Raw genomic sequence first — 13,318 nt, 5'->3', positions numbered from 1 at the left:
GTGCATGATTCAATCATGCACTGGGCCTCTAGTCCTATATAAAAAGAGAGGAATATGTAATTATCCGTTATGCCATGAGGCGTAATGACCAACTGTGTAATGCCCGGATCACGGATCTGCAGGAGGGTGGGGCAGCGAACTTCAAGCGGGTGGCTGAGAGCTACAGGAGGGGGCAGGGCAGCAAGCTATGAGGGAGTGACAGGGGGAGCTACAGGAGGGCAGGGCAGCAGGTGGAGAGCTACAGGAGGGCGGCAGCGACCTACTGGCGCACAGATTCGTGTGCAGGGCTACTAGTAGTATATATTAGAAATCCTACTTTTGATTTATGATAAAGAATAAGAGTAGCTCAAGTTATGATAATATAAAATTGGCAAAAAGTGCTCAACCTAACATTTGAATTGGACAGATATTATGACTTCTTTCACCCAGCATCAACCCTTGCAAATCAGACATAAAAGGATATAGGAGAATAAGAATATGTGTATTGTTACTGATGTCTTTATAAAAAACAGATGCACTTGGTAAAGTCACTGAGCACATTTAGTACGAAACTAAGTATTCTTTTCTAATCAAATTAACATTCAAAATGAATACAGGGAACACACATGCTATGCTTTGCTATTGAGGGGACAGCAAAGGTCTCCTGTCTCCCACTTACTTATGAACAGTATGACCACAAGGCTGAACTTATCCAAGTCAATGTTCGGGTTGGAGAACGTGCCGCAGAAGGTGGTGTAGATGATCATGAGGAGCACACTGCTGCTGATAGCACCGAAAGGAGGCTTCGTTCTTTCAAGCCAGTCCTTGATGTACCTTCGGACAATCTGAAACACAGAGATCAACAGGTGGCCTCTTTTCAGAGATACAGGGAGTGGGATGGGGCATCTCAAAGCGATTCTGACAGCAGGAAGACAGAAAGGAAAGAGAGCAATTTGGGTGATGGCCACAGTGGATTTCAAAGCATCCCTGCCACCCCACTCTTCTGGGGAATTTAACATTTGTGCTGCAGCTTCCACTGGTGTCCATAATAAGAGTATGTTTTCAAGTGCATTCAAACCCATCCTTTATCACGCCAAATGCTCTTTGCTAGCTGTCACCGAGACATGCCCATTAAGCCTCCCCAAAGTTTATCTCCTCTGTTCATCCTAATGGATGTGTGTAATTATCACAGTCCCCTTTGCCTCAACAGACAATTCTGAGTGTGACTTTGGGAATCTTAAAAATCTGACATCTTCAAGAATTTCAAGACAGCAGATAATAGAAAGTGATCCATGGAACATATTAATATTTAAAGTGTTAGCAACGCACCAGAAGTTTTTAATTAAATTATAACTCATGCTTGAAAAGCAAAAGTGCATGTGTTGTGGGAGCTTAAATAATTCAAACTCTGAATATCTAGAGTTTTTGTGAAGCCAAAGACAAATGCCATTTGCATGCTTTCAGAATTCCAGAATTAACACTTAACAATGAGTAAACCTGTCCTAACTTTCCTACAAAAAGGACCAGTGAAATATAAAGTTATAGAGCAATCCTCTCATATTTTAGAACCAAATCAGATATTTAAAATCAGGACAGTCTGAATATTGGTGATAACTTTCATTGGGACAGAAGCGTGAACCACTATTTAAAACCCTTCACTTTTGAAAGAAGCTGAACAAGCCCTATAATAGGGACCCCAGTTGAGACATATTACGTTTTGAGTCACTCATTATCCTGCATAATTGAACATGAGACTTCACAACAGGCTGAATTACCATGATCCATTAGCAATAATGAGGTCAGGGGACTTCTCCTGACAAGGCTGATGGGGTTCTGCCATCCTCCACTGCCACTAAAAAGGCTTAATTTGCCAGGGGGCATACCTTCACAGGTACTCAGGAACAAAACAAACCACTCTCAGAACAAACCTTTGAGCAAATGGCTGTTCAATAAACCGTGTCTGTTCTCCAGGACTCAGTGAGTGAAATCAGTCTTAGTAAATGGAGTCCTGGCAGAAAGCTGACCGCGGGCACAAGACAGAGAGAGGAAGCTCGGGTGGGGTGGGATGAAGGGGAAAGAGTGTCATATAAGTATAAATAGTGGTCAAGTTTTTTTAAAAAGTAGATCTTGTAATTAAATTTGTAAAAAATTATGTTGTTGTTGTTTTTGAGAAGTGATCCCAAACCACAGTAATTTATCTAGTGTTCGTTTCTTTCTTTAACGTTATAGTGTGGTGAAGTATGGGGAAATAAGAGCGGCCTGTCACACAGTGCTAGGCACTGATGTATTAGAATGGTGTAAATTTAGGATAATAGCGTTCAAGGTACCCAGATGGCCCATGTTCTCGTGTTACAGTGTGTGTATGTGTGGTGGTGGTGGGGGGGGGGGGCGCGGGGAGGGGGCTGCTTATTCGAAGGCTACAGAGGAACTTCATTTAAAAGGTCACTTCATAATCTATTGTGTTTGGTAGCATAAACCTGGTAGTTGCCCAGATTTAGTACAACTCAACTCATTTAGGAAGGAAAATAAATGGAAATGACATGGAGTTACTGAAACCGATGCTGTCCTCCAACCTTGTTTAAAATAAAATGATTAAAAACACAACGATCTCATGTATGATTCTAATTCCAAACATAAAAGTGTCTTTCTTTCCCACCATTGCCCCTCTGACAAAATAAACAAATACATGTGAATTAGGTATATCCTGAAAGTCAAAGGCATTTTCAAAGCCAAGACATATTTCTAATCTAAGCAGCGATGGACTTGGTTAGCCTAATCATCTCTTTCTTCGTTACAAAGTGCTCAGGGGCTCCGAGCGGGGAAGCCTCCTTCAAAGTGGCAAGTTCAGGTCCCTGAGTCCTGTGTCCTCCTCCCTAAAATGCGTTTCTTCTGAACGCGTCAGCGCTTGGACCTGGACACTTAATCTCGATAAAGAAAACAACCAGCACTTGGGGGTTGGAGAGACCGGCAAGTGAGACAACACCCCTAGAGGAAAACAGATCGTCTTTACTGTTTTTAGTCTTACAGTGATATTTATCTCTGTTTTCTAAGTAAACCATTTTATACCTTGCCAGGCTCTATAGAGCTTTTCCATCTTCCTCTCAAATTAAATTCACAAAGCAGCTGTGTTTGGCCTGTGTAGCCAGAAAAGTGTTAAAATGCTTCATAAGCGACTGGGTGAAGTAGAGCTGATATTGCCGTAAAGATTGATTGGGATATAAACTCCGGGAAACCTCTCCTTCTCTTAGTTCAGCCACTTTCACTTTCCATACATTCTCCATGTGTCAAGAATCCATGTCATGTTGTAATTCCCCAAACTTCTTTGCTTACGGGAATGTTTAAAACCATATAGGAAATAAGGCTTTGCTTGAGATGGTCAGCACAACCTGACGGGTGCCTGAGAATTCCCTCTTTTGGGGAAAAACAACATGCAGACAAGGGGAAAGGCACTCTGGTGAGGGGGCCAGTGTGTCTTTCCTCAGAATCTGTGCTCATTCGTTTGCTCTCAGCGCTCAGAGAAACTCAGGCATTCAAAGCCAAGTCACAAATTCTCATGAACTTGCCTGCCTTTTCCTATGGAGAGAGAAGGGACAAATCTTCCACAGCTTTTTACTTTATTGTCTCACCTTCTGTATTTTATTTTCTTTGTTTTAAACTAAGCACCAGTAACGGTTAAAGGGAAACTTGAACCCCTGTATCCCTGTACTTCTAACAAGTTGAGACACATATCAATTACTGCAGGACCTGCACGACGCAAGCTGGGAGACTAACACACCTTAGGTGACAAGTGTCCATATTTGGAGATAACCAAAAAGTGTAATATATGTCACTCTAGTTTCCGGTGTTTTGTTGTTGTTGTTGTTGGTTTTATTCCCCATGGTATTTTCTTGCCTTTTCCTTTACTGGTATTTATATCTATAAACTGATTTTTGAGTGGGGATATAAGGTGGGTAATTTTTCATGTTAGGTCTGAATTTTAAAATGTATTTTTTCTTCAAGGTGGCTTCAGATTGTTTCTCCAATTTTTATCCTCTATTCCATTGACCTCATCAATTTTCATAAAGTGTTTTGTTTCTTCATTAATATTCTGTTGAAATGTGTAGTCGGGATATAAAATCAAATCCAATGTATATTTTGTAAAAAGTATACTTTGTAAAAAGTATAAACAACAATAATAAATGAACACAGTAAGCACCCATCATCTACTTAACTTTTTGAAAATTCTTTCCCACTATTACTTCATCGTGTTGTAATGAGAAAGGTCACACAGATATTATCCTGCTCAGTTTACTGCTGAAAACACAGGCTCGCAGAGCCCAAACAACTTGCATAAAATGTTCCAAAGCTAGTTAGCTGGCTGAGCAGGAATATGACTTTCTTCTCCTGAGGGGTCCCTGGTCCAGGGAGCTCACCTTCTGGTTAGAGGAGATAAATAAAAAGCAAAAACAACAAACATCAAGAAGCAGATACTATCCTGTTAGGCAGAGGTTTACACTGGACAATAGCGAGTGAGGCGGGGGCTGGGGGAGGATGAGGAAGGGTCTTTCCTTTCTGAGAGGGACAGGGAGAAGGTGTTCCAAGCACAAGGACTGACGACAATGCAGTGTCTAAGGCAGGATCGGGCTGGCCTGTTTGAGAAGCAGAAGCAAAGGCAGTGAGCCCCGAATGCAATGGGCGAGGGGGAGAGTGTTAGGGGAAGTAGAAGGGGTTTGAAAATATAGGACAGGGTGGAATAACCCTATGAGGAAGTCGAGTGAGGCGTCTAAGAAGTGTTGTATGCCATTTTACATCTGGGCTCAAGAATTTTAAAAAAGGTGAGACCAACTATGTGTTTCTCTCTAGCAAAGCTGGAGACCCGGGGGAGATGTTGCTGGGGACTCCGTGAAGGTAAATTCAGAGTTGTCTTCAGGCAATCTTTTCTTACAGCTCACACCCTACGATGGAGTATGCTATTAAATATACTTATTATAATAGAGTCTCTGCTTCCAGGAGGCGCACAGATCAAGTATAATCTCCCCTGATAAGTATTATGCATCAAGACCCTGGGGGACCTGGAACTGAGGAGACAGAATAGGTGGACTGCACGTCAGAGGGCGTCTCTGTACCGAGTCTTGAGGAATGAGTAGGAGTTTGCTGGCAGGAAAGATGGGACAGTAAGATGAAAGGCATGGGGCCGCGAAGGGCCTGGTCCGGGAGGGGAGCTGCCTACGGCAGAACAGGAGTCTAAATGAAGGGGCGGGAGGTGACTGTGGAGAGGCAGGCTGGGGCCAGAGGACGAAGGGCTGTGTGGGCCACACAGCAATGGGCAGCAGGGAGCAGCAGGATGCTTTAAGGACGGGAATAACCTGGCCTGATTTGTTTTTAGGACCACCCCGAGACAGCAAAGACCTTAGGTCGGAACTGGAAGAGGCTCACAGCAGAGACAGGTTGGGAGGTGCATTTAGACAAGACAGGATGAAGATGTGGATGTGAAGATGCCAGACATGAGATTTCTGAGGCAGAAATGGGGGCACTGCCTGCCTGGATGGAAGGAAGGATGTAGGGGAGGCAGGAGGCAAGGTGGTTTCTACAGGTGGAGGCTGGGGTGTGACGGTTATCTTAGAATATAGGAGGGAGCGGTAGATGTAAATATAGGCACTTTGATACCTAGAGTACTTTTAAAAAACCACTTATACTACTTTTGGCTACCTTTACTACTTTATAATTTACAGTAATACTTTACTACTGAGCATGTAGAGGGCAAGAAATTTAATAATTTATTATTCTCTTTGGCTAAATATTCTTAATTATATAAATTATATAGCCATTTGCATTTAAAAAAACAGGTGAATGACTGACAAAGATATTTTCTTTGTCCATATGTTTTAAGCCGAACATTTATTATTAACAGACATATTTCCAAGATCCACTAAGAGAAGAATGTATGAGCCCTGGCTAGTATATGAAATTATTTTCAGAACCAAGAAAATAAGTATGGGTTTAAACTAATACTATCCACAGTGTAAACTGTCTAGATCTGAGGAGGGCAGGTAGGTATTGTTATATCTCTATAAGATACAACATTTCCCTCACTGATCATAGAACTCTCACTCATTTCCTCCCTCATTCATTCATTCATTCATTCATTCAGCATATATGTATTGGGGGCCTTTGCTCTGGGTATGTAATGGTAAGCAAAACAAATATGGTTCCTATACTCACTATAGTCTAATCAAGGAGACAAATAGTTAACAGGGAAACAAATGATAAGAAAGTAGTGAAAAAGGACAAAAAAGGAATCAAATGAGGTACTGCAATAAAGATAATCAGGAAATCAGATAGGTGGTTCAAAGAAGATATGAATTAAAGAGTCAAATGAACAATGAGCTGGGGTGGGGCGGTGGGTAGAAAGACACTCTAAACAGAAAAATTAAGCAGGAATTGAGAAAAAGACAGGAAGGCTAGAGTGTAGGAAATGTGGCAAAGAAGTTAGAGAGGTAGATGGGGGAAATCATATTTATTCAGATTCCTGTTCTGTGATCAGCACTGTTCGAGTATCAATCATATTTAATCAAATTGTATTTTTGAGTGCTTTAAAATCCTTCCCCCTTATCCTAAATTCAGTCCCTTTTCTAAGTATAAAATGAAAATAAAACCAAAAGATCAGTGCCTGTATAGTGGATGCTATGATGAGCCACCCAGTTCCAACCCTTCAGGAATGGGCTGCTTGCTTGGCTGAAAGATCTCAGTTGAGCTCTTTTGGGAGTTGATGCTGAGCGAGCAGATTCACCCAAGGGCACACCTCCCATGGGGAGTGGGAGGGACAGGAGTATCAAGATAGGAATTCTGGAGTAGGCAGGACAGTCTGAGGGGTCCTCCCAGCTCCAGGGTACCCCTGGGACGTGTTGAGGCCACCGCAGGATTGATTCACAGTTCACCTCCTCAGCCCGTCCTTCCTTCACTTTCCAGAAGGTGTTGAGCCCCAGGGAACTTCCCCACATGGAAGCATTGGTCTCAGTGTCTGTTTCCCAGGGACCCTAACCCAAGATAGCTTGTAAATACTACATGTCTATATATACACAATTTTTTATAGTTAATATTTCAAAGAGTTGCCTTCTGTGTAGTATTTGTAGGGAATTTGATAGTGATGGTGATGACAGATGCTATGGAGTACTTACCTGTGTCAGGCTCTTTAATGACAAAACCTTTATATACATCCCTATGTCATTGGATACCTTTTAAGATTGGCATTATTATTATGTGATTTAGTAAGTTGTGAGTCTGGAGCTAAGGAGATCAAATGATTTGCCAAAGGTCACACAGCAAATAAGAGGTAGAACTAAGTCTAGAACCTACTTGCTCTTAAACCCAGGTCTATGCCCTTAATCATCCAAATATATTCTTTCCTAAAACTCACTCATTTAGTAGCACATTAAATTCTGTAGTTCTTTACTGTGGCTACCTGTGAGTAGAAAAACAACCTTGTTTTAAAACCTATATCTTATAATTAAATTACATGGTTATTATAACCTTGTTATAAGAAATTAATTTGTAAGAATTTATTTTATTGTCCAATTCAATAAGAATGGTAAAGGAAAGTAAATTTTCTAGGATCCAATGTAAGAGCTTATAGAATTAAATGTTTATTTTACCAACTACATGATCACAAATAGGATACCTGCTGCTGGAGGAGGCTCTGAGCAGCCAAAGACAGATGCTTGCTCCCAGCAATGGCCCCAAATGCCGAGACCTTACCGGAGGTCACAGAACAAGGTAACTGTTTGCTAAATGTTTCAAGCTAGTTGCATAGCTCTAAAGAAGGGATAATAAATGTTTAAAAAAATCAAGATTCTGGGCAGGTGTCCCTATCTATAGCTATCTGTAAAGCATATTGTTATTCACTAAAAAAATAAAACAATGAGAATATTGTGATTGATAAAACCTGTGTTGCACAGTCTTATATTTTCATTTAACTGTCTCTTCCTCTATCTTTTTCTCAATTGTCCTGACATTTTGTAAGAATTCACAATTTGATCTATAAAGAAAAGAGCAGATGGAATTGGAGACCTTACCTGTCCGATAATGAGAGGAACCACAACCGTCACAGAAAGCTGAGAAAAAATAGATGTAAAAGGCACTGAAGAGGATGAGCCGAGCTGTTAAACAAAAATGTAAGAGGGGTTAGAGTTACTTGGAACCAGTGAGCAAATAGTGCTGTTAGACAAATCATGCAATAAGATAATTCTTTCATAATGCACCCAAAATTTGGTAGCTATATACAAAGAGCAAGTGAAGTTACTTAAATTTTTTAAAAATTTAACACAAAATAGACTGCTAAGTAGTTTAGTATACAATTTTTATTGGGACACTAAGTTTGAGGACAATCAATAATATTGTTTTACAATGAACTGAGATAGCTTATTATGAAATCCAATTCTGGAAAATAAAGCAATTCTGTGTTCATAGTGTCTATATATTTCACCTATAATCATAGTTTATGTGATTACCATTTCACCTATCACCTACCTAAAACAAACAAGTATATCTTATTCTCTTATCAAGGTGATATCTTTAGTTATGAAAATGAAATATTTTCTAACTTTCTTACTCCTTCAAAACAAAGGCAATGAGTCTCATAGTCTTTAATTTTTTTTCTTACACCAAGTCTAGCAAATGGGAAATCCTGAACATGACTTATTTTTCAACTTAAAATGTCAGTATACCTCTCCCAAATGTGCATGTCTTAGCACTGTTCATAACTCCTTTTTTTTAACCCTTCCTCATTTTTTGGCTCTTTCTTTGCTAATTACTGCATTCTCAGCTCATAAGAGCCAGCAGCACAAGATGGAGTTTGTCTACAAACACAGTTGCACCCTCACATTAGCCTCAACCACCAAGAACTGCTGTCTTCCTATGAACTTGAATGTTTTTCAAACCTCCTTCTGGTTTTCAAACCTGACAAGATACTAACCTGTTCCATAGATGTTTATCTCTCTCATAACTCCCTTCTGCCATCACATTCTCTCAAACCATCACTAACGAGGTCCCTGGCCCTTGGAATGTGCAGTCACCCTCCCCCTGCAGACCAAACCTCAATTTCCATAGTTACCTACAATTTAGTTAAACTTGGAAATGCCTTTTGGAAAAATTATTTTTGTAAAATACATTGAGATGGTGATGACTGAGGGCATAGAATGTTAAATGAAACAAATCAAATCTTTAGATCAATGAAGTCAGTAGCTCAGGATGAAATGTGAGATCAGATTCTGTGTGAACTGACTCACCAGAACCTTTCTCCACCCTGGAGTAGTTTATCAGGTTCTGCACCCTCTCGCCAGCCCAATTTAGATGCATTCAAAAGGCCAAGAATGTATGTCCTGCCCATTGGTGCTGGCACTCATTCAACACTACCTTCAACACTGGCCACTGGCCACTGGTTTAACTCATAAGTTGTAGCCCTTTCCTCCCTTGACCGAGACACACTAATGGAATGAAGAGAGGGAAGCAGGAAACGTGGAACTGGTGAGGAGCAGATAGGATTCCTGATGTAGCAAATGCTACATGGTTGTTAGAGGTTTCTTTTAATGCAAAGCCGGAGTAGTAAAATCTAATTTCAGACTATTTCAGAGCAGCAATGTCCTGGAGGCACAAGGTACTTAACAAATATATTCTCTTCACAAATACCAATTCCAAGGATGCCCCTGGGGCAAGGATTGAAATAAAGAAAAACATATCTTATAGGAAATTGAAGCACTAGAAGAACAGAAAAATACACTTTAAAGAACAAAGTTTTCAAGTTCAAAACATCCAGCTCAATGGTCTATCCATAGGTTTGCAATGTTTGGAGACAGCCAGTAGTAGTCAGGGTAATAATAACTATCTATTAAAAGGTGATGATTCTTGTCTGGAAGCTCATGGATGATCTTACATGGCCCAGCTCCTCTTTCTATCTCAACTTTATTAAGTCAATACTTTCAATATATTTTAATGAACAATCATGTCACAAGCTATCGTCCCTCTGCCATCACTGTGCTTAACCCAGTGCTTAACTGGCACAGAGAATGCATTTGTGGATGAATAAATTTGTGCAGAACAAAGAAATGAAGTAATGTGCAAACATGACGTGCTAAAAAATGACAGACTCTTATTTAAAACCATATCCATTTTTCCTAAAGTTAAACAAACAGAAAACTTAAGTATACTAGTATATAAAAATATTATCATGTGGTATTATAAAACTTACATGGTATTTTTTCTCTGTTTATCACTAGTAACACAACTAATCCATATGTGCACCTAAACACAAAGGGCATACAGTCATGATGATAGCCACGTGAAGAAGGATGTGAATGTGTGAATGTGTGTGTGTGTGTGTGTGTGTCTGTGAGTGTGACTGTGTCTCTGTGAGTGTGTGCATTTCTGTGTGTGTCTGTGAATGCATATGTGTCTGTATATGTGAGTGTGTGTCTCTGTGAGTGTGTGTCTATGAGTGTGTGTGTCTGTGTGAATGTGTCTAAGGGTGTGTGTCTCTGTGTGTGTGTCTTTGTGTGAATCTGTGTCTGTGTGAATGTGTGTGTCTCTGTGTGAGTGTGTGTCTGTGTGAATGAGTGTAAATGTGTGTGGGTCTCTCTGTGTGTCTGTGTGTGTCTCTGTGAGTGTGTGTCTGTGTGTCTCTGTGTGAGTGTGTGTGTCTGTGTGAGTGTGTGTGAGTGTGTGTCTCCGTGTGTGTCTGTGTGTCTGTGTGTGTCTGTGTGTGTGTCTCCGTGTGTGTCTCTGTGTGAGTGTGTCTCTGTGTGAGTGTGTGTGAGTGTGTCTCCGTGTGTGTCTCTGTGTGAGTGTGTGTGTCTGTGTGAGTGTGGGGAGCAGAGTGAGGGCAGCCTGTTCTCTGCCCTCAGCTCTCCCCGCCTCCTCCTTAGATCCTTAATGCTGCTCCGGAGGAGAAGACCTAAGATTGACAGATCTTAACCCTGGGAGAGACTTGTAGCCCCATTCCATTCCCTCTTTTTTTAAAGATGTGAAAACTGAGGTTTCTAATCGCTGCTTTATGATATGAAATTGGCTATGCTTCTCAAACACATTCAAGCCACCCTTCAGCCAAATCTGCTCCGTGACAACAGCTCTCCCACACTGGGAAGGCTGTTTGCTTAGCCATAGAGTATTCCTGCACAGCAGTAAGCTCAGAGATCAAATGGAGAAAAAAAAGTGAAATTGTGGCTTCATTACTAAGTTAATTTGGGGGGTTACTTAGCAGAAAAAAGGTTCCCCACCCCTGATCTAAAAGATCAAATTTGGCATAAGAGAAGTAAAGGAAAATCCATTTCAACTTCAGTTTTAAGAATGCCATATATTCTAACTTCCATTCATCATTTGCACGGTCAGTGCTTGGAAGCTTCCTGCTCCTTGGAGACAGTGGAGAGGGCTACGGGGTGAGGGGCGGTTGCCATGGTCTCCAGGTCCCTCTGTCCTCTGCGGTGCCTATGATCTTAGATGCACTAGATGGGGAACACGGGTTAGAGCCGCCCTCCTCGGAGGCCTTGTCAGATCAGAGGCCAGAGCAAGCTAGCCAGAGATGTCATTAACAGGTTACACAAAGCCAGGCTGGGTCCGCGGGGATGCTGGGAGGCAATCTGGCAGGAGGGCTCCCTTAGAAGTGGCTCCGAGAGGAAGGGAACCTCAGTGCGGGGCTCTAATTTGGCACAAGTCCTAGCTTTCGAATTGGCCGCCAGACGGGTCTTGGGTCAGTGTGGAGATGCAGGGGACCCTTGGGGAAGTTTCTGACTCTGTGAAGCATGCCTGGCATCCAGAAGAAAGAAGAGCGAGTGCTGGCACAGGGCGGCTCCTGGAGCATGCCTGGAAGAGCCGGAGACGCATCCGTTCTGCATGCAGAGCTGACCTTAACTAAAACAGAAGGAAGCTCGCTGTCTGGGGTACTCAGCTCATCACACTTTAATGAGGAACCTGTCGTGGTTTCTGCCGTGAAGACCAGTGTGTTTATGAGAAGCATCCATAATTCGCACTTGGATAGACTTGCAGGTTCAGAAACACCTTGTTTGGTTAAGCAAGTGCTCTGGGCCTCACTGAGCTACCGAGGTAGCACAGCTTCAGTGGTGACCTACCTCCTGCTGCCAACCTGTGCTTCCAGACACAGTGCCTTAAACAATCCGGTCATCGGTTACTTTCTTTCAGGAATATAGTGCTGTGAAGCAGAAACTCACAAGTAGGTTTGTTGGTTTGTTTTAATATCTTATGCTGAAAAGAAGTGATTCAGTGAAAATCAAACACGTGGAATTTAGGAGCTTTGCGTTCATTCACAAAGCTGTGAGCCATGGCACGCCCTAGGTGCTGGGGATCCAGCCGTGCACTAAGCACGAACCCTTCCTCTCCAGTTTCAAAAGTTGAGTTTCGTGTGGGGTCCACCCTTCATCTTCCTATGAATGTCCTCCCCCTCCTCACTGAGAACCAGAAGAGTTCTAGTCTCTTTCTAAGACTCAGTTCAAGCATTTCTTCTTTAGGAATCCTTTCCAAACCCTCCCCGCAAAATGCAGATGTGGCCACCCCTCCTTTGTGGCTCTGTGTGTCCACTGGACTTCTCAGCACCCTCGGTTGCTCTTGTTTGCAAGTCTGTCTGTCCCAGAAGTTTGTGTGCTCCTGAAGGCCAGGAACAGGGTCTTACTCAAGTTCACATTCCCCGTGCCCGGCAGAGTGGCTATGTTTTTACATCTGGGGCACTGGTTCTTACACTAGCACATCAGAAGCACCTGTTGGGCTGAAACCGGTTTGGCTCAGTGGATAGAGCATCGGCCTGCGGACTGAAGGGTCCCAGGTTCGATTACGGTCAAGGGCATGTACTTTGGTTGCGGGCACATCCCCAGTGGGGGGTGTGCAGGAGGCAGCTGATCAATGTTTCTCTCTCATTTATGTTTCTAACTCTCTATCCTTCTCTCTTCCTCTCTGTAAAAAATCAATAAAATATATTTTAAAAAAAAGAAGCATCTGTTGGGTTTGTTAAAACAGAGATTGCTTGGCCCCACCTTCAGAACATCTGGGGAAGAGGAAAGGCTGGTGCTGCAGAGCTGGGGTTCCAACTTTGAGAACCACTAATCCAGTACACAGCAGGTGCTTAACGAATGACCACGATACATAGGTAGAAAAAGAGGCCTGGCAACGTTTTCTTTCCTTCCCGTCCTTCCAACTTCAGGTATGTTACAAGGCCCTGCTGAATTCACAGGCCCAGGCAAGGATCGGTGGGCTGGCCTCCCACACAATTGTCCTAATTACACCAATGGCAGCAAGATTGTGCACGTTCTATGTGCCAGGCACTGCTCTGAATGCTTAATGTGTGTTGAATAATTTAATACAG

General features: G+C 42.2%; 1 protein-coding gene across 1 annotated transcript in view; it reads right to left on the bottom strand.

Moving 5' to 3' along the window:
* SLC10A7 (solute carrier family 10 member 7) overlaps positions 1-13,318 on the bottom strand; it is a gene marked incomplete at its 3' end in the record, with an annotated part of 198,290 nt that overhangs the window by 30,795 nt on the left and 154,177 nt on the right. Inside the window, exons 7-8 of the mRNA XM_079771181.1 lie at positions 8,031-8,114; positions 659-824 (exon numbers count right to left, since the gene is read on the bottom strand). Coding sequence (XP_079627307.1) covers positions 659-824; positions 8,031-8,114 — 250 coding nt within the window. The remainder of the gene's footprint in view (positions 1-658; positions 825-8,030; positions 8,115-13,318) is intronic.

The sequence above is a fragment of the Cnephaeus nilssonii genome, assembly GCF_951640355.1.
Source record: "Cnephaeus nilssonii genome assembly, chromosome: 5".
In the NCBI taxonomy this organism is placed as follows: Eukaryota; Metazoa; Chordata; class Mammalia; order Chiroptera; family Vespertilionidae; genus Cnephaeus; species Cnephaeus nilssonii.
The sequence above is the reverse complement of the archived record's forward strand: the minus strand, read 5'-3'. Positions and strand labels throughout refer to the sequence as shown.